The following is a 22,341-nucleotide window of genomic DNA, read 5'->3' as shown; positions in this document are numbered from 1 at the left end:
TGATTGGCGTGTTGTAGCCTGCCCCGGGTGATTATGATATGAAGAATTTGGTGGAATGAAGATTAGCAGGGGAAACGGAAGTATTCGGAGAAAACCCGCCCCAGCGCCACTTTGCCCACCACAAATCTCACTTGACCGAACCCGGGCCGCGGTNATGGAGAAGTATGGCAGTAGTATTTCTGATTCAGGTTAGAACGTAAATTTTTTTTTTGAATTCGCTTAGTTGGGGGTGGAGTCCAACTGGGTCCACTCGGTACAACGGCCACTGATTGGCCTGTTGTAGCCTGCCCCGGGTGATTATGATATGGAGAATTTGGTGGAATGAAGATTAGCAGGGGAAACGGAAGTATTCGGAGAAAACCCGCCCCAGCGCCACTTTGCCCACCACAAATCCCACTTGACCAGACCCGGGATCGAACCCGGGCCGCCACGGTGGGAAGCCAGCGACTAACCGCTTGAGCTATGGCGCGGCCCTCCCAAGGAAGACGTTAAAGATGACTAAAGAACCAGCCCTCCGACTTCTTCAAGAACGGATGGAATGGAAAAAGAGAGTTAACTGAATGTGATTGGATAAGTTACGGATCTCATTTTGACCTGTGGTCTGAACATGAAGACAGTTTTTGACAAAACTACGAAAAATCTCAGCGACGGGCAGGAAATGGGCGCAAAAGAAATGTTCTCAGTTCTTGCAGGAAGACTTACAAGGACAACATCTTTAGAAAAAAATCGCGCGGTATCGTAGTTCGTGAAACACAATGCTACAAGCCGGAAGGTCGCGGACTTTTTTCAGTTTACCTAATCATTCCAGCCGCACTATGGTCCTGGGGTCGACTCAGCCTCTGACAGAAATGAGTACCAGGAATATTCTTGGAATGTTCTTGGGGGTAAAGGGCGGCCGGCGCGTAGGGCCGACAACCTTACCGCCATCTATGAGTCGATTGTCTAGAAAATGTGGGAACCTCAACATCTCACAACCCTATGGGCCTCCACGGCCTGTTACAGGGATACCTTTACTTAATTTTTTTACTTGCACCTTTTTAAAAGAAAACGTCACAAGCGACCTTACCCTCTATCATGTAGCAGAAACAAAGTATCGAAAAGTTTCCTACGGACGCAACTAGAGTTTTTGACACTGAAAAAAAATTACGAATGCCAAAAGAATGACGAAAATAATCCAGTATTTATTTTCTATGGCGAATAAATTGTCTGTTTTGAATTTAGTCCTCCTAAAGAATCAACCAGATCATTCAACGTTTCGCTAAGTTTCCTGCCCCCATTCGTTGAAGAATTCTAATTTTTAAACTCATAAATTGGTTTTCCATTATGAAGGTGTGCCTTCCTACACAGCTGTTCCGTTAAAGCGATTTTTGACCTGAAGTGAATGCCTACACTGGGACAACTTTCACATTAATCTCATTTGGCCCCGTAACACTTGTTTATGTTCCGATAACAAAGTCCTTGAAAGGGCCAAAATTTGAATCATTAATTGAGTATGTAGGTTTTGACTACTCGTTAAATAATTGACTTTTGGCAGTGGGTGGAAAATGAATTTTTGTATGAAATGTAGGACACAAATTAATGTGAAGGTCAACCTAGCATGCAGAGTCGGAAATTCGTTTTTTTTTATTATGTATTTGGTCCTTTCTTCCCTTGTATATTTATTTCCGATGCAGTGGCATGTTAACATAACTCTGTGCAGGAGAGGACAATGAAGAATAGTAACAGGTTGATTCACTAGGAAGAGACCCGAATTAAGTTATGAATCACGCAATAATTTGCTGATAAATGCGAAAGTTTGCTAGCACATCCCTCTGTAGATGTGGATAAAATTAGGTTAAAGAAGACGCTGAAATTTGTTTCCTTCTGCCTGGAGGCACGGGTCGACACGACTGTTCAAATTCCCGAAAGCTGCGGCCAGCATTGCTGGAGGGGTTGCAGACTGAAGGAAACGGCGCGAATTGGACGGATAGGCACTGGGTCAGTGTTGCCACGATTCGTTTTTGTGGGAAATTTTTGGGGGGGGGGGGAAATTTATAATTACTACTGCGGAGCCTCCTCCGAGCGGAACATTCTGTATAACGAAAAAAGAAAGGTACTCGACCACGGGTTCGGGGTTATGCTTATGTTAAAGTGTACTGACACTTAGCTTGATTATAATCACGTGTGAAGGTACACACACGTGACCATTGTGTTTATTGAGCGACGATTGTACTAACCGTTCCCAAATCATACGTTTTGTTACAGCTGCCAGACGGGGTGGAGCTGACGCTAGGGGAGCTTCAGGAGATGGCCTGCAGGCAGCAGCACCAAATAGACTCGCAGCACCAACTGCTAGTGGCAAAGGAACAGCGCCTTCGCTTCTTGAAACAGCAAGAGGCGCGGCATCACCAGGTGGCGGCTGAAAATGAGCGGCTTCGGCGGCTCCGGGATCGAGTCGAGGCGCAGGAACTGAAACTCCGGAAGCTCCGGGCTCTGCGTGGACAGGTGGACCAGAATAAACTCAACAATGCCTCCCTCAGTAAGTGAGATTACTGCTACTACCACTACTACTACTACTACTACTACTACTACCACCACCACCACCACCACTACTACTACTACTACTACTACTACCACCACCATCACCACCACCACCACTCATTGATGATGATGTTTCTCAGTCACAATGCCTGCTGGCCGAACCACGGAGCCGGGGTTTGGTTCTCGGAAAGGGTAGGGATTCTTTCCTTTTTAACTTTCTTAATACCCGCTTGGGGCCTACCCAACCTTTTGTCAAATGCGAACGTAGCGCTGTTTTTCGTTGGTGCAAAGCAGCCGGATCATACTCACCTCCTAATGCCGAGATTAATAATGTGTGGAGCTTTACCTCCACACCCCCATTATGCCTTCATTGTGTGGCGCTGAGACAAAAAGAAATCTATTATCATTAATATTATCATTATTGTTGTTAATTATATATAATTATATTATTACTGAGGCACTACGCTACAAGCCGGAAGGTCGCGGGCGTTTGATTCCCGATAAGGCCATTGAATTTTCCCAACTGACCTAATCCTTCCAGTCGCACTATGGCCCTGGTGTTGACTCAGCCTCTAACAGAAATAGGTACCAGGAATATTCCTAGGGGATAAAGGGCGTAAGGCTGACAACCTTGCCGCCATCTGTGAGCCGATTGTCTGTTACAGGGACAGCCTTATCTTATTATTGTTTTATAAACTTATGTTGCTTCTTCTGTCCAGTTTTTGCATAAAGTACTCCGTAACCTCTTTGGGTATGGAAAAATGTATGAAATTTATATGAGCATGTAAGTGGTCTGCTCAAATTTCCGTACCATTTGTACCAGTGCAAGTCTGGCATCTTTTTCGAATTATTCTTATGGATTTGAGAATGACCAATGTTATTGCATTATACGCGTTTCTTTCGCATGTAGTTAAGAACATTGTACCTAATATTGGAAATTCAGCCCTTTCATTACTTTTCAAGCAGACTGCTGGACTCTAGCGTTCGGTGTCGTTAGACCTAGTATTCAAGAGACATCAACTGTAGAAGAGAGAACACCTCATCCAGAGCTTTCTGTTTTTGGCGCTTCACAACGAGAAGCTCCAAAAATATACTTATTAGCTTCTCCCTATGTGTCTGTCTGTCTGTCCACATGTAACAACTCAAGAACGGCGAATGGATTTTCATAAAATGTGATAGTGGTGAGTTTTAATAAAATTTTTCAACACGTTACACTTTTGTTTATGATTGGGCAACTGTAACAGACACTTTACATGAAGACGTGTATGCCCTTTTGCGCGCATGTCTGGCGTAACTCGCTGGTGCAAAACATGTAGAGCATACTTTGCAGAGGAAATTGAACCAAATATAAATAATACACATTTTCCATAAATCTTACCGTTCTCTAGATGAGATAAAATGAAGCGAATGCGCCAGAATTGTTACACCATAGCTACGTTTTCTTACTTGGTTAGTTACCTTTTGAAGTGTCCTGTTTGTGCTTAAAGTGGAGTGAGACTGAATCTCCTAGTTCCTGGGTCTTAAATCACCAATTATGCCAGTCGTTTGTGACTGATGAGAGAAATAGAGCTCTTAGTGGAATGAGAATTGGCAATGGAAACCGAAGTACTTATGTGAGAAGCTGTCCCAGTTCAATTTTGTCGACCACAAATCCCACATGAACTTCGTGATTCCTTGAAAGAGAATGAAGGGGCGGAAATGCATACGCGAATCTGTGACACGTAACGTTCCTGCATCTGGATACTGGCAATGTGTTAGTGGACATGTGTTTTTCAGGTTTCTGCTTGGATCGAACGATAAGTTCAATACAGAGCAGAAAATTATGGTATGAAGTGTGTGCACTTTTTCTTTGGATGCGGATTGTGAAGTGTTTTCAGCTTTCCACAAGGCAATGTTGGAATGATACATAGTTCTAATAAGAAATCAGAAACTGAAATGCAGAGAAATTTGCCCACTATAGCGAGTCACTGGAACTCTGAGCTTTTAGTTCCCAAATCCAAATCTGTCTAATCTTCTCTTGATTCTCCGAGAGGAGAACTAATCTTCTGCTCTTGATTCTCCCAGAGGAAAACTAATCTTCTGCTCTTGATTCTCCGTGAGGAAAACTAATCTTCTGTTCTCGATTCTCCGAGAGGAAAACTAATCTTCTGCTCTCAATTCTCCGAAAGAAAAACTCTCCATTTACTGACCCGTTTGAGCCATTAGGGCTGGGCTGTCAGGTCACGTACAGAGGGTGGGCAACGGAAACACTAAGAAATTGAGGAATATAATTTGTTTATGTTGGCAAAATTGAAAGAACTTCAGTTGACAACACTGAAAATTCTTCCTTTCCTTTACATTCTGTAGCGCTCGCGTCAGTACTTTAGTGGTCGTGTTGAATGAGAGTCCGTGTGAAAGAATCATAAAATGTGAGATTTGTCCGATTTTGGAAGGGGACATATCGTTGGCGCGTGTTTAGCTGGAGCATCTGTGATAAAAATTACCACATTATTTGGTATATCGGCAGCGACCGTTTGTAAGGTTATGTCGGCATACAGACTCTGTTTCCACAAAAACTGTCCGACTGAGCTTCACAGATGCAACATCCACGGTAGGGCTGCAATTGCTAAACGTCTGATTACTGAAAGTAATGCTCTCACGCGTAAACGGTGGTGTCATGACCATAAAACCTGGGCATCAGACAACTGGAAAGACGAGCGTGATATGGTTAGGTGAGTACGTCCTTCACGCTGTTCCCTACATCAGGAAGAGTTCACATTTGGAGAACACCGAAGGAAGCCTACAATTCGGAATGCCTGGTCCCAACAGTGAAACACAGGGGAGGTTCTGTGATGATTTTCGGCAGCAATATCGTGGTACAGTATTCTTTTGGCCTAATTATTACCTTTCATGGCCGAATTACTGCGAGGGAGTTATGTGGACAGGATGGATGATCAGGTACCCACGATCCAGACGTTATTTCCGAACAGTGACGCAGTTCTCCAACACGACAATACCCGCATTCACAAAACTGGAACCGTTCAGTCATGGTTTGTAGAGCATGAAGGTGAACTTTAACATTTTCTCTGGTCAGCACACTCACCAAATTTGAATATTATTGAACCACTCTAGTCAGTTTTGGAGACCGAGTGAGGAACATATTCCCACCTGCAACATCACTAAAGCAGCTTTAAGATATTCTTCAAGAAGAAAGGCATAAAATTCCGCAAGAGACTGTTCAGAACTTGTACGAATGCATTCCAAGAAATATTGCGGCTGTATTGAAGGCAAAGAGTGGCCCAACGCCATATTAATAAAGAACTGTGTACAGTATCTGTGGTATGTCCATTATTTTGTTCAACCCCTGTTGATGACACGTTTTAAATACTATGTTTTCAGACTAGTTGCTAGCAGAAGTGACGTTCCATGAAGGGAAGAGTGTGCTGAGCATGTGTGTGAGTCTAATACCTTTGTAATACGTTTCAATGCAGGACTTAATATTGTCTGAATTGAGATTGTCATGGCAGTGGACGGCGGACACCACCGTCGTAATTGAAGTAGTAGACGTACTTGTGTTTTACAGAGGGTGGATGGCTGGCCTGTTGATTTTTGGCGATAGCGATTTCAAGGAATAAGAAACCTAACGCATGACTTTGTACCTTGATGTTATGTCTGCGGTGCAATTAATTTGCAACGCTGGATTTTACGAGTATCTACGATCAATTAACTTCAAGGCCAGTTACTTACGGAATATAGCAAATAACGAATTTGTAAAATACGTATACTTCGTTAAAATACGCCTTTCCACTCTGTGTTATTTCAACGTCGAAACGAGGTGCAAGTATTTCGCTTCAAGCTTCGTTAGAGTGTGTGAAATTGATTGTAGGTCCGACCTTGCCCTACTGGCTTGTTATTTAACGCTTTAATTTAAGCCAAGGTAATGCAGTGTAATTACCAGGGCCCGGATTTTGATGACCTGAAAATATTTAAAAAATGACCGAAAAAAATCCAGAAAAATGACCTAAAATATGACCCAAGAATGTAATATGTCAGAATATATACTAATTATTTTAAAATGTTTTTTTGATCTTTATTAACACTGAACTCATCTTTACTCTTTAAGTTCGTCCTCGTTTTTTATGTTGAAAATTAAGCAGTATTGATTGAATTTGAAGCTAAATGTTTTAATACAATTTTTTCTATCGTGTTAGAACGCTTATCAAATGTACATATACGGTATGTGTTCCAACATTTAAGTCTTACCTCAGTCAGAGTTGCAATAGATGACAGTCAACTTGCGATTCTCGAAAGTGAGAGAGCGCCTATTGTCCGACAGCACATTCTTGTACTTGGAGAAAGTTTGTCAGACAGTTGCGGCTTTGTTGATGTGGGGCGGCCTCTCCAACGAGAGGACGGGTCTAACTTTTGCATTGTACAGTGTGCAATATATTTACATTTTACATGTCACTACATGAATTATTGCTCCAATTGGCCTCCTTATAGCCCCTCGGCACGAACCACTGTAAAGAACTCCGTTTTTAACAGTACCTCTATTGTTGCATACGTATCCGTTGCCGTGGGAACGTATTTACCAAGCCGTTCCCTAGCAGCGGCCGTCAGTTATTAAAATCTGTTGCCTAGCAGCTAATGTTTTGTTTGTTTCGAATTCTCTGCCTAAAAACTGGTCTGTACACCACAATGTCCTAAATTGCCCGTTTACTTGATCATTATTCCGTCGAAGCATTCACCTGAGCCCTGTGTATGTCTCCAGGCACTTACATACTCCTGCAAAGCAACAGTGACATTTCATGAGCATTAACAGTTGCCAAATTATTCGTGTATATACCTGCGTATGTTACTCCGTGCTCCCTATATTGTCGGAAGGTAGATTGTTCTCGTGCAGAAGCATCACATCATTAAGGCGTATGGGGGTGGAGGTAAAGTTCCACTCATTTTAACCCATTGGATAGGAGATAGGACGGGTCCATAACTAGTTTTCACGTAATGGCGCCAGTTGTCTACCCCGTACGCATTCACTTTATTGGCTCACTGCCCGTGCTCATCGTAACGTAACGGTAATTAAACGAGGGAGATTGTGCTTATGTGATATCTGATGTTCTCATGGAGGTGACAGTGATGAGTACTATCAAATTCGTCATGCTCAAAACAAGAACTCATTTGTGATTGGCTGATTCGAACAGACAGAAGTAAATGTCCGTGATCCAGTCACACAGTATTGCTGAAGAAAAGTCAGTCTTAAAAGCGGAACTGCTGATAGGCGCTTGGTTAACATTAACCTGCCCCTTCCGGGTCTAGTGGCTGCGCTTCCCTTAAGACAAGTCGCGAAATACGCGTAATAACTGCCATTAGCATAGCTCGCTGACTCCAGAAAGCTTCCAAAATTTTCATCTCCCCATTTCTTTGTATTAAGCCAGTCACTAGATTTGAATACAGGAAAGGCTTCTGTCTTGTCTGAATCGTATTGAAATCAGTCAGTATTTCGGTAATAAATGTACACCTGCATTTTGGACTGTAATTAGTTTGACGTTAGTTTAGAGGCCGAAGTTACAGACAAGGTCACGAGCGGGCTTACGAAGCTGTGCTGCAGGTGCTACTCTAGCGGTGATTGGAGTCCGGAAGGACCGTGCACTGACCTCTTACAGGAACAGGACTCGAGATTCCTTGACCAAGCTCAAGCCAATATTGCATGCACCATGGCCTGTGTCAGCGTTCATGCAAGTTCGGCACATGTACTGGCGACCACCTGTTCAATAGAAACTGTGGCTTTGCTTCATATCGGCTGTTATTTTGATGCGTTCATTCTTGAACGAGAAGTTAAAATCAACTTGCGAAGAAATTCCATTTGCTTTGCAAAAACCTGTCGTTTCAGTCTATCTGCCCTGAATAGGTTGCATCCAGTCCTGAACTTCACACAGTGTTTCTGTAATATACACTTATAATCAGGACACCTAGCTCTCCCATACGACCTGTTTCCTTGGTTTTCCGATTAAAATTATGTGTGAACTATTCATTTCATCCGTGTGTGCTGCATTTCCCCGTCCATCTCATCCCCTTTAATTTAATCGCCGTAATAACATTAGATGAAGATTACAAACTGTTACGTGTCGTATGTCTCCTCTTGCCTAACCCTTTCTCAGGTCCAAGTAGTCTGCTTAGCGCCTTGTTCTCAAAGGCAATTCGTGTCTTCATTTAAGGTGAGAGACCTAGTTCCACACTCATGCAGAACAAAGGGAATGTACTCATAGCGTGACACGTGCCCATTGTTTCAGTTATCTTTACAACGTTCGTCGCAAGGACTTCTTCATTGGTATGTGCGAGGGCAATTCGGAAGGTAACATCCGTTTATCTTAGACAAGTAATATAGCAATGTGAGGGAGATCTCACGCATTCGAGGTAACGTCACATGACTCATTGCCTTGTAAACCATTACATAACTGGTCACCTAGTGTTTGTTCTTGTCTCTACAGCGTGAGTTGTGATGTGTCCTCCGATTGATAATTCCGCCAGCTGCGAAATTCGCGATGTCATCCGCTTTCTTCATTCTAAAACGTGAGTGCTGCGGAAATCCATCGTGAATTATGTGCGGTTTACAGCCAAAATGTAATGAATGAAGGAACTGTAAGACAGTGGTGTAGAATGTTCAAAGATGGGCGAAGAAATGTTCAACATAAAGAGCGATGTGGTCGGCCAGCCATCTGTAGTGAGTTATGATCTTGATCAAAGTGTTGACTAAAATATTTGTGAAAGACGGCGTTTCACATTTTCAGAATTTTAATGTGAATCTCCACAAATTTCACGCACCCTTCTCTACGAGATTATTACAGTTAAGCTAGGATGTCATCACAAGTTCTGCTCAAGATGAGTTTCGAAAATGTCACGGAAACTCACAAAACGCAGAGAATAACTTCGGCTCTTACTTTTCACAAATACGACGCCACACAAATACGACAAATACGTATACCACAAAGATGGCGATTGATTTCTCAATCGTATATTACTTTCATTAAAATCCGGTCCCTAGTGATGACACAAACAAAAATGAAACTCCGCCCGCAAGCGAACTATACCGACCGAGCGACCGCCGCTTGTCAGCGAAGTTAATGCCAACTCTAGTGGATAGAGGGTGTCGCGTGGTCAGCGCAACGAATAACCACGGCCGTTAATCTCTGTTTTCTAGACCGGAGCCGCTATTTCCTTGAAATAGCTCCTCAGTTATCCTTGCGAGGCTGAGTGGACCCCGTTCCAGACCCAGTACTGCTCAGAAAATCTGTTTAACGCCGGGAATCGAACCCGGACCTCTGGATCTGTAGCCAGGAACTCTGACCACTTCCGAAATATGCACATAAAAATTTATACCAAATATAAAAATTGATTTTACATTATTTTGAGACCAACAGATCAATATTTAAGTTCATTTTATGTAATCACTGAATGACACTTGCAATAAAAAGCTATACTTAAACACAAATCATGCAACAAAGCCAACATATTTCATTACAAATACCAATGGTACTCACATTTAGCTCTCCGAACTTTCAACTTCTCTTCTGTTGCAATTCACAGTTACTAAATGTTTTAGATTTTGCATAGTTAGTCGCCTCCTATTCTCTCGTAAGATGTCCTTATAGCGGGAAAACTTCTTTCCACCTCACAGGAACTTAGGGGCGCATGTACAAAAGCCGCTATTTGCTCCACTGGCAGTTCAGTACGTTTACCGCTTAAATTTCTTCAATTTCACAAATTTGTTCATATCCTGGATTTTTTAAAAGAATGCTGTGTAGTTTTTCCTTTACTACTTCACCAACTCATCCAGGAACCGAATTCAATTTGGAAACAGTGGTTTTGAACACACTTAACGACTGATACAAAGTAGTATTGCTATTGCTTGCCTCCAGTGAGGAAATGGCGGATGGAAGATGAGAGAAGTGAGCAGATATATAGGAAAGATTAGTTTCTAGTTGTTGCATTTTTTAGTACATCTTGGGCAATTTGAATTGATGCTGCACTTTTGGGATCAAATGTATTCACGACATTATTAACTGAATCCAAATGTTCGGTATAATAACTCGCTACACACAGCCACGTGCCCCAGAGCGTTAAAATTGGTTCCGGCGGAAGTGGAACGCTCGGTGCTACTGCTTTAAAGGCTTCTTCTGTGTATGGCGCTTTAACAAATACCTTCTTCACAGAAGACACCAACTTGTCAACAAGCGGAAAATTTGCACGAATTGTTTCTGCAACACGGTGCAACCCATGGACAAGGCAAATCATATGTGTCATATTTGGAAATATAACTTTAAGAGCAGTACCGGCTTTGATCATATAACTTGCGGCATCAGTCAAAAAGAGCAATACACGCTCATACTGAATGCCATTCGGCCATAGCAAATTAATGGAATTGATAAAAAATTCGGAAACTGCGGAGCTATTTGTGGTTTCAAATTGCTCTACCGCAAGAAGATATGGGGTAGATTGTTCATTCTTATTAAGGGATCCAACTATACAATTTGCAATAAACCGTCCCTCACAATCTTGTGTTTCGTCGATTGATACCTATACAAAATTATCTTGAATCTTATCTCTAATGCTTTCAATTGTAAGTTCGTAACACTGCTTCACGTAATTTCTGCGCACAGTAGATTCATCCGGCACTTTGCACTGTGTATACTTCTCTATGAAGTTTCTTAGAGTAGGATTGGTTAGTTTTCACAGCGGCATATCTGCTGCTAAAAAGGCTTCGCATAAATCAAAAGAAAACTGTGAAAAACTATTATTAGAAAATTCACTAATCAATTTTTGAACAGGAGCGCTTTTTGTGGATTTAATTTTAATATTCTCTTTGTGTATATTAGTGTTCAAATGCTGAAGCACTTGAAAGCGTTTTTCACAACCAACTGTTTTCTCACATGCTCGGCAATAAAGAATTTCGTTATCCGTACTTATCAGCTCTCCTTCGAACTCCCGCTGATACAGCTGTAATTTAGTTTTCTGACTTACTTTCACTTTCGGCATGACTACAGAAAGCTAAACTAACTTAACTACAGACTAGTCACCACTAACGTGAATGGCCCCCAGCTTCAAATGAAGAAGCGTAAGGAAACTCATGGAGACTTCGGAAATAAATAAGTGAAGTCCCTTATCGGTTGAATAGTATTACGTTGATAGCTGCTACATGTGAACGCTTTCGACTAATCTCTTCGCGGCCACTTCGATGGTATGCGGATGAGGCAAGTTACGAGTAGAGAGATCGGGAAGTCCCGTCCTGGGTATTTCATCAGAAACATGAATCATGATGAAATGTTGAGTCAGATATGCAACATATTCTAATATGGAAAAGAAAAATTGTATACACCGACCATGATTGAAAATTTGAACATAAAATTTAAAAATATGTATGATGCAGTATAAATAGAGATCTTCGAAAATATGTTACTTATTCATAAAACAGGCCAAATATGCATTTATATGCACCATCAAACCATGTCCAAAATTTAAGAATTGAAGTAATTCATACATATATCCAAACGAGCATACTTTCTGGTTGCAAGAAAGAGATATGCATTTGCATTAAAATCCGGTCCCAAGCGATGACACAGGAATATACATTTCTAGAACTCCCACTTGCCACGGATGTACGAAAGCAACTATCACGAACTTTGACTTACCTACTTGGATCTCAGATAATAAATGGCAGATCTTACTGTACTTAACTTTTCGCAGCTGGAGCATAGTGGATATCTTGGCTTTCGGAAATAAGCTTTGTAGGATGTTGAAAGGTTTCCAACGTTTCGGTAAGAATTGCAGTTTCCATAATCACGGTTAATGTCGTTTGGGATCAGGGAGTGTGGTAACCTTTATGTACATCTTGCAGTTGGTGTAAATTGGAGGTGAATAAATGATTAGACTAAAAGAGGAGTGGGAAGCACCCAATCACAACGTCACCTCGTGACAACCGCCCCCTACCAGATTCGTATATGGACTTCCGACGCTCTTGCTATTCAACCCTGAAGATGGCAACTGTGCTGTTTGTCAAAACATTGGAGAAACTTCAGTATTCTACGCGGCTTATTCCCGAAGTCGAAGTTGTGGTATAAGTGCTCTCTACCATCAGCACATCGTAGCTGTTCTGGCGGAGAGTACAATGTGTAAGACCTACATGGCAGCACTAGATGAAGATGGACATTATCCCAATTGCCTCAGATTCATCTTGCTACGTCTGCGGTATTGATTGCTTTCCGAACTGCATGAGTGTATAACGAACAGGTACATGACAGGTTTCAGAATTAATGGTTGCACAAACAAGCAGTAGGTGAGTCAGAAACTGGAAAGGTGACAGTGAATAATGTAGTGTAGTGCAATCGACAGGTGTGTCAAAAGAATCAGGTTGTTTCATATACATATTATCTGAACTGTGAAGTAAATAAATCTGTGTATCTACCTATCCAATCTATCCATCCTTCCTTCATTTCCTCAATGCGTGAAATTATTCTGCACAGGTGTTTCGTCGATAGTCTAATTCTTTTCTGTGTGTGACTTACTTACTTACTTACTTACTGATGGAGCTGAGCCCTTCTGGAGGAGCCGTCAATTCAGTAGCTACACAAGAATTTCCCAGCATTTTATGGAACCCGAAGGTTCATTACCGTGTTCACAAGAGCCCTCCACTGGTCCGTATCCTGAGCCAGATCTATCCAATCATACCATCCCATCCTATCTCTCTAAGATCCATTCTAATATTGTCCACCCATCTACGCCTTGGTCTTCCGTCTGGTCTCTTTCCTTCTGGCTTTCCCACCAATATCCTATACGCATTCCTCGTCTCCCCCATTCGTGCTACATGACCTGCCCACCTCATCCTCCTTGACTTGATCATTGTAATTATACTTTGTTACGCCGTTGTGACAGGGGGCGTGGAGGTATCACACCGCCTTCACCATATGTTATGGAGGGATCTCTCCACCTCTTCCGCCATCTATGCCGTTGCGCCCTTGGGGAATGGCCAGATTCAAGGCTAAGCACTTGGTACTTACTTAACTCTTTAACTTCCTCTTGGCTGTGAGTTCCCAGTCCCGATGACACACGGAGGTACGGGAGAATGGGAAATAGAGGGTGTGACTAGGGGTAAGTCATTAACACCACACATTCCCTTCACTCGGTCTACTCTCGTCTTCTAATATATATACACTTTATACATATCACTTTCGTGGCCGACAGTGGCCGGTTACGTACACATTGTAATTTAGAGAAAAATACACTTGGGTTCACCATCCCTAGCCTTCGAGGTACTCCCTACGTCCCCACTCAGGGCCTACTCTTTCTGCCCTAACCCTGTAACATGACACTTTAATAATATCTCACTGTATATCCATGACTGATATGAACAGTTCGACTTACTTGGTGTAGGAAGCTGATGGTGTCTCTCACTTGGTCTGGCACGACCATGGTTCTGGCTGGCTACTACACTCAGTTACGATGATCTAAAGATTGATATTTTGATCCGAAAAGATTCCATTATCGATTCAATGATAGATGCTCTTCCAGTTGCGTCCGCAACTTTATAACCTTCCCCCTGCTGACACCTGTCTTTAGGGTAAGCTCCGCCTCTTCACTAGAGCGAATTTTCCCCCAAGGGTCCGTCTCTCGTTGGTCAGTTGGGTAAAGAGGGTTGGATCTCCTCAGGCCGTCTCGCTGACTCGGCACTCTGTAGGCTTTGGCCGTACAGCCATTTGCAGTCTCTTCCGCGTGAATCAGCGGTCTAAGCAATGCGACAATTTTCTGCTGACGTCGCTCTTCCGCATTTTTTCAAAATTACCCTTCGTCTAATTTCTCTACTGGGCCCAAGATAACTTAATACCTAAAAGTTACAAAAACCCTTGCCGAAATTCTACGGCATTACATACTTGGAGAAGAGTAAAAGTTATGAAGCTCCTCATTATGCAGTTTTCTCCAACCTCCTGTCACTTCACCGCTTTTCGGTCCAAATATTTTCCTCAACACCCTGTTCTCAGACACCCTCAGTCTATGTTCCTCCCTTAATGTCAGAGACCAAGTTTCACACCCATACAGAACCACAGGCAAAATTATAGTTTCCTGTGTATGACAGGAATACAAATTATATTCATGATGGAATTTGGAGAATAAATTCTACAAATAACTAACTCACCCCATGGAATTTGGTGCTCCTTGAGAAGCAACCGTTCAACTACTCGAGAATTTCCAAATATTTTATGTAACCCACATGTTCCTTATTATGTTCACAGGAGCCCACCACTGGTCTTTATCCTAAGCCAGATCAATCGCATCCGTACCATCTCATCCTGTTTAAGATCCATTTTAATATTATCCATGCTTGGTGTTGTTCAGTTGAAACGCTGTTCTTCGGTCTGATTTTCGAAATGCTGTACGTTAATATGAAACAGTTTGTATCGAATGTCTGCATGGCTCCGGAATATGGTGCTTAAGTTGAGGGTAGAGGAGTGTTTTAGAAGTTATTGAGAACAAAATTCTTAGGAAAATATTTGGACCCAAAAGGGATGAAGTAGAAATTTAGGATATTGCGTAACAACGAATTTCGTCATTCGTATGGTGCTTGTAGAATGTTAAGGGCCGAGAAGTGTTTAGGACTGCGGTGATCTGAGCACGTGGCTGCACTCGGGTTTGGAGGCAAGGAATGCCAGCAGAATATTGGTGAGAAAACGTCCACTTGGGTGATCGAGAAAGAGATAAGGATTGCAGGAAGATGGGAGGTAGACAGAACTCGGTACTGGATATGACTGCGGCATGTGCAACCAGTGTTTCGTTCCTCAGTTCAGAAAGCATAGCATGGAACAAAGTTATTTGAGCAGAAAAGAATAAGTACTCAAAATCCGACGAGTTCGGTCTTTTGAGATATAACGCCATATAGTCCATTGAAAGCCAACCGACGTTTCAGAAGAAAATGTCGCCTCCATCTTGAGGGTTGAAGAATAAGAGAAGCAAGAAACCAGCTTGAAGCAGACAGCAGTCAAAGCGTTCACCGGACTACGCGATGTCATATAAACTGAAGAAAGCACCTTCAGGGTAGAACCAGACTTGTTTGTACCGGTTCTCACGGTCTCTTCGCTTGCGGATTTCTTATTTTTCCTCTACCCTGAAGATGGAGGCGATACGTTCCTCCGAAACGTCGGTTAACCACATCTACACGGTGCCACATCCCAGAAGACTGCTTTCTTCGTAGTCACAGTCGTGAAAACCTCAGATCTTACTTATATAGAACTGTCCACAACCTCAAATTCTACAAGAGCATTTTCCTAAATTCTTCTCTTTTTCTCATTTTCTTTTGTCTGTGAAATAGCGTCCACCTGAATTCTCGGTACTGTAGTTTATATAAATGCCTGTCTGTTTAATCCAACTTCAGTATTATACACGTATATTGAAATGTAAGGCTTTCGCAATTCTGGTGCTTTCATCACCAAACATTTTTCTTTGAGATAAATTTGTGTTAGGATGGAAGCACCCTTCATGTCAGTACAGGTGTTTGTGAGAAAGGGTGAACTGATAAGCTCCAGCATGCAGAACCAACTTCGGCTTCCTCAAATAGCTTTGTGCTCCCTCATTACACAGTTATAGGGTTTGACTACAGAAGGATATTATTACAGATCCTTAAAGGGAAGTGGAAGGGGGGATCTGAAAATCACACAAGAGTCGGTTGTAATTGGGCCCATTGTAACTGTTGTAATACAGAATGTGGCGAGCAGAGGCTGCGTGAGGGAAAGAGTGAAACTTGAGAGATGGTGAGATGATTAAAGGAACGGGAAGAGGCAGGCTTCCCGACAACTCTGTGTAGGCCGACACGTGAGGCTTGAGGTTCTCAGGTCGGAGACTATGAAGATATGACGCCGTGTAGTTGGTAGATAGGTACCAACATTCCAGAGAAATTAATGCCTCCAACATCTCTTCTACCCTGAGGAAGGAGACGCTGGCTTCCTCCGAAACGTCAGTACTGTCTGTCAAATTACACATCGTTGCTCTGCCGCAGTGGCGATTTCTCTCTAATGTTCTTCATATGTAGTAAGTAGATTCTAAAAGGTTCTGAAGATGGTGTGTTACGCTCGGAATTAACTGGATTAGCTTCTCACCGGGAAGGTAAGCATGATCTGACAGATTCTTCACGGGTTATCTGTATGATTTTAGTCCCGGAGTTCACTCTCCCCCACCCACAGATGGCGTTAGTTGTAGGTGAAAATATTTTGACAACATGAAAATATTCAAATTACTCCTATGCACTAGTGTTCATGGGTTTGGTTTCTTGGCTCCATGTTCTGCATTTAATTGCCACTTCTTTGCTATCTTAGTTTTAGGTCTGTGTATACATTATCAATATTTCTACTGTAGATTTTCCTGTTATCTCCTATTAACAAATCCTTCTCTCAGGTATGTATATAGCTGTAGCTATAATGACATGGCTTGTCCGGTGTTTGATGTTACCTCTTTCTAAGGGATCCAACAAAGTAGGTNTGAAATAATATTCCAAGAAAATTATTTTTTCTATAATTTCTGTCTCAAATTGTGCTGCGGCCTATACACGCAAGCGGCCTATACATGCGTAAATACGGTATTATTATACAGCCCGCTGTTGGGCCTTTGTCGCTTTTTCAATTTCTGGATACTGTACACAATCGGTAGGACTCCTTGGACGGGGGATCAGCCCTTCGCAAGGTCGCTACTTACACACAGACCAACAGAAACACAGAATAAACGCACACAACACAGACATCAATGCCTTGCGCGGGATTCGAACCCACGATCCAAGAGTTCGGGCGAGCGAAGACAGTTCACGACTTAGACCTCGCGAACGCCGAACGTTGGAAGTCCAAAAACCCATATGGATGATTCATATTGTTTCGGGAACCACTTGCCAGTCTTTTTGGTTTCTAGAAGTTTAAGCCCCACGTGTGGAACACGTGAAGTTGCTTAAAGAAATGGAAATTTAATAATTAAAAGTTAATTTCACAATGAATTTCGACTGTACGACCAGAATTCGGTTGACGTCAAGCGTTGAATTTCTCTCTTTGCTATCATATCCAGACCGTTTCCTGGGCCCGCGTAGTCCGCTAGTCACTGTGTGCCGTGTGTATAACGTCCGGAGGGCGAAGCTGACCGCTCATCCATGTATTATAACATTAATGCCGGTTACTGCGTGGCGCTTTATGTAACTCCACCTACGCACCTTTTCGGCCTTGTGTTTGGAGCGGCGGCACCTGTCTCTGCAATCATTACCGAAGTAGGGCTGTATGCTGTCTGTAGACGCGTACAGCTCTCCACATTGCTAGTGGGGTGGGACTGAGTCCCTTGTACTGCGGCCACTTCTGTCCTATTGTACCAGCCCCATATGATAGGAGGGTGATTGTGGAGCAATTGGTGGAATGAAGATTGGCAGGGGAAACCGAAGTACTCGGAGGAAACCTGCCCCAGCGCCACTTTGTCCACCATAAATTCCACTTGACCAGACCCGGGATGGAACCCGGGCCGCCGCGGTGGGAAGCCAGCGACTAACCTCTTGAGCTATGGCGCGGCCAATGATGATTATTTAAGTTCGTGTTCGCAAATGCGTCCCCTGCCTGCTTATCTGTAGTGCTGAATGAGAGCTGCTTCTGCAACACCCTTCAACACATCATTCGGGAAATCCCCATTATAGTCTTTGATTTCCAAGTTTGTAACATTCCTGAACAATCACTTGGCTTTGCTGAATGACGCTGAGGCCTAAGCACCATTCTATGAGAGCACAAAGAAATGCGCAATAAACTCAGGCGGTAAGTGGTCAGGCTCACACTCCGGCCGCTTTATCTCCTGGAGAAAGGTACCGCATTGGATAAGAGCCTGCATGTTATCTGGATATGATAGCCGCGACTGGAATATAGGAGAGGAATTTTCTTGGAAAACATCCACATGCAAGACCGAGAAAGAGGTGATAACACTAACATTGATTCTAGGTAAGTGGGCTCTGAAAATAGGAGGTAAATAAAACTGTCACTTTACAGAGTGAACTATACTTTGGTTCGTGTAGTGAAGTACCAGCGTGTGTAGCTAAATGCTGACGTTCACCCGTTGCAATATATCGCAGACTGGGCTGGCCGAACGGTTCTTTCAAGGGTTTGTCATATCGTTTATTCATTACACTGTCAGTGTGGTAGACATGATCCATTTGCCAAGACATGAGTTCGTGCCCAGACCAGCTGTCTTCATCACCCAAGATTAATTTAAATTCGTAGGGTTTACTGCATAACCTACAAACAGTGTCCTAGTTCAAATGGAATTTAACAGCAGTCCCATTCTCGTCCGTGTCCCCAGTGACAGTAGCTGCAGCTGAGCGCCACGGAATCTGGTTACAGGACATGCTTGGACAGAAAGGAAAATGAGGAATTTCTGCTTGACTGCCGCCACTATATGAGCCCGTCGCCACGCAGGAGAAAGGAATCTCACCCCACTGTGAGCTGCCCGGACCACACACGCATTTGTTAGAAGAATTAGCTGAAGCGCTCATTTGAAACCCCGCTGAACTTATTTTGAAGCGGAGAAGTTTTTAGTCCTTCAGATGAACGTTAAATTCGCACTTGAAAATCCTTTCGTGTTCTAAATTCAGATTTGGATATTCGCAGACCACAGAGGCGTTGGTATGACAGCAGTTGGCAAGTCGCTAAAAACCAGTCTTCGGGTAACCTCGATGGGAGAAACTTACGCCTCCCATATCATTTTCGAACTTGCACATATTTCAACATCCCTTCGATTTATTGCCCATTAAAATCGAATATCCTCATTATAATATATAAGTTTAGTGATCTGATAAATATACATTACGATACGTATGCATAAGGAACATTAAAGATAACAGCATTAAACTCCACAACTGGATTCTACTCCCCGGTTCCTTTGATGACGTCAGTGGATCCCAACCCAGTGAATCTCGCTGTCATCCATAACGAACCAAGAAGGTTTCATTGATTACCAAATTTTGAATCCATCCAAAATTGGAGCGTCTCTCTACTAAATGAACATGACCCCCAACCAACAAATAAAATTTAAAGTTAATTAGAACCGTATATTGCGAGTGATGTTAACAGGGTAACAGACTACACAAAGCACTATATTGCGAGTGATGTTAACAGGGTAACAGACTACACAAAGCACTACATTGCGAGTGATGTTAACAGGGTAACAGACTACACAAAGCACTACATTGCGAGTGATGTTAACAGGGTAACAGACTACACAAAGCACTACATTGCGAGTGATGTTAACAGGGTAACAGACTACACAAAGCACTACATTGCGAGTGATGTTAACAGGGTAACAGACTACACAAAGCACTATATTGCGAGTGATGTTAACAGGGTAACAGACTACACAAAGCACTACATTGCGAGTGATGTTAACAGGGTAACAGACTATACAAAGCACTAGCACACTGGCTTGGTAGTTGACGCATATTCTGCCTGTAGTTTCCTGACTCTTGTTTTACCTATGTTTTTGTCGGCTATTTTTTATTATTTTCGAGGTGATAAACAGGATGTAGAGGCCAATAGGACTGTGGGACGTCAAGGATCCCACATTATCTAGACAATCGGCACACAGATGGCGGTAAGGTTGTCAGCCTTACACGCCTGCCGCCAGGAAAATTCCTGGTACTCATTTCTGTTAGAGGCTGAGTCGACCCCAGGGCCATAGTGCGGCCGAAAGGATTAGGTTAATTTAAAAATTCAGTAATCTCATCAGGAATTGAACCCGCGACCTTCCGGCTTGTAGCTTCTTGCCTCAACGAACTACTCTACCGCGGGCTCCCTGTCTCATGATATATGCGACAAATAAATGTAAGTTACCCCTGTGCTTGGCCGCGCCATAGCTCAAGCAGTTAGTCGCTGGCTTCCCACCGTGTCGCCCCGGGTTCGATTCCGGGGTCTGGTCAAGTAGGATTTGTGGTGGACAAAGTGACGCTGGGGCAGGTTTTCTCCGAGTACTTCGGTTTCCCCTGCCAATCTTCATTCCACCAATTGCTCCACAATCACCCTCACTTATTAACTGGGGCTGGTACAATAGGCCAGAAGTGGCCGCAGTACAAGGGACTTAGTCCCACCCACTAACAATAAAAAAATAATACCCCTGTGCTTAATTAAGCATCACGCCGTGAAGTGTTTAGGATTGGAATTATAGTTTCACCATTTTTGATCTCTGCAGAAGATGGTGGTGAGTGGCCAGCTTCATGCCGCGGCCGCTTTGTCCCATGGGAAAGAGGTCCCAATATCAATTGGACAGGAGGCTAGGTGGGCCCCAGAGCCTGTATAAACGTGTAGAGAAAAGAAATATCTCTTGTTCTTGCAGGGAATCGATCCCCGACCGTCCAACCCGTAGACCGTAGCTATACCTATTGAGCTGTCCCTTCCCATAAAAGTGTTAAAACACTGTAAGGTGTGAGGTAAAGTTGTTGATGTGTCGAAGCACCGCGCCATGGTGTAGTGTTTGCTGGATTTCAGAGATGGGAGTGGTCGGCTTCACTTTGCGGCACCCTTTTTCAGAGGGCCTGTTCAGCCAAGATTTTATATGCAGTACAAAACTGTGTTATCATCTCTTGTTTTACATGAAGGAGCGTATACTGCATAATGTGTTGTGCGCTTCGCCAAACATTAGCAGAGAATAGAATGAAACGGGATGAGATGGGCGGGACATGTTGCAGGAATTTTTGGAAGGAGAATACGTACAAAAATGTAGTCGTTAAAACTTTAAACAGAAAGACCACTTCGGAGACCTAGGCGTGGGTTAGATGATAATATTAACACTAATTCTAAACAAAACAGTACGTGATTCACATGGCTCAAAGATAGGGGCCGTGGACAGGTTGTTCTGAACACGATAATGGCCCTTTGTGTACCAAAGGAAGCAGGGAATTTCTCGATCAGCTGAGCAAATATCAGCTTGTAAAGAAGGATTCTGCTCCATTGAAATGATACGTTTGGTCGTGCGTTTGCGCCGACCTTTGATTTGATTTACGTAACCCAGAAGAGTAATTATCGGAGAAGTTCATGAAGGTAGGCCTAGGCCCACTGGGGCTGTAGTGCCAAGGGAAAAAAGAAGAGTAATTATTTCGTGAGACAGGCGTCGTGCGGAAAAGAAACATTCTCTTAAGGTAACCTCCTAGACGCATTTGCCTGATCACCAGTGCCTCCCAAATATTTCAGGTATGTCTGTGCCACATTCATTCAGTATTGCGGGATTTAAATACAGTAGAACTTGGTTATAACGTCATCAAAGGGACCTAAAAATAGTGTCGTTATAAACGAGTGTCGTTGTAACCGAAATGGGCACTTCCACAGTAGCCTTATGTTAGTCACGTAAAAATCTACCAAAAACCGAGTTAAAATGTTGCATTTTTTAGTGAAATACGTAGTTAAGTACAGACTAACGTAACATTAACGTGGAATTGCCCAAATGTGTAATATCAAAGACATATTACAGCGCTTTTCACTGACAATACACACCGCACTAATACTGTATATTAAAGGTAGGCCTACTCACCAAATTACAGTAGATTACATCAGTTGTTGTGCCTTACTGTACCTAGATACGAGTACAGTAATCAGTTATCTTCATCTGTTTCCTGTTACTTGCCCAATACACACTTTCTAAATTACGTTCAATGTCCATAATCAGAGAAATTCAGGAATGAAAATGACGTTACATACGAGGTTGATGCATTTGTGCATGTCTTACTAAGCAAGGTATAAAAACAGTTACTTTATGAGGAATTAGTTCGTACCATTGAATATTTGACGCAATAGACAAGGTGTCGCA

The 22,341-nt window shown here is 42.8% G+C and overlaps 1 protein-coding gene across 7 annotated transcripts in view; it reads left to right on the top strand.

Annotated features, from left to right (window-relative positions):
- The window catches only part of LOC111864750 (apoptosis-stimulating of p53 protein 1), a 367,739-nt gene that overhangs the window by 291,225 nt on the left and 54,173 nt on the right, over positions 1-22,341 (top strand). For all 7 annotated transcript variants that reach the window (XM_023852251.1, XM_023852248.2, XM_023852249.2 and 4 more), the window contains one exon: positions 2,245-2,518. In XM_023852251.1, the coding sequence (XP_023708019.1) occupies positions 2,245-2,518 (274 nt within the window). The remainder of the gene's footprint in view (positions 1-2,244; positions 2,519-22,341) is intronic.

This window comes from Cryptotermes secundus, unplaced genomic scaffold (assembly GCF_002891405.2).
Source record: "Cryptotermes secundus unplaced genomic scaffold, Csec_1.0 scaffold932, whole genome shotgun sequence".
NCBI lineage: Eukaryota > Metazoa > Arthropoda > Insecta > Blattodea > Kalotermitidae > Cryptotermes > Cryptotermes secundus.
The sequence above is the reverse complement of the archived record's forward strand: the minus strand, read 5'-3'. Positions and strand labels throughout refer to the sequence as shown.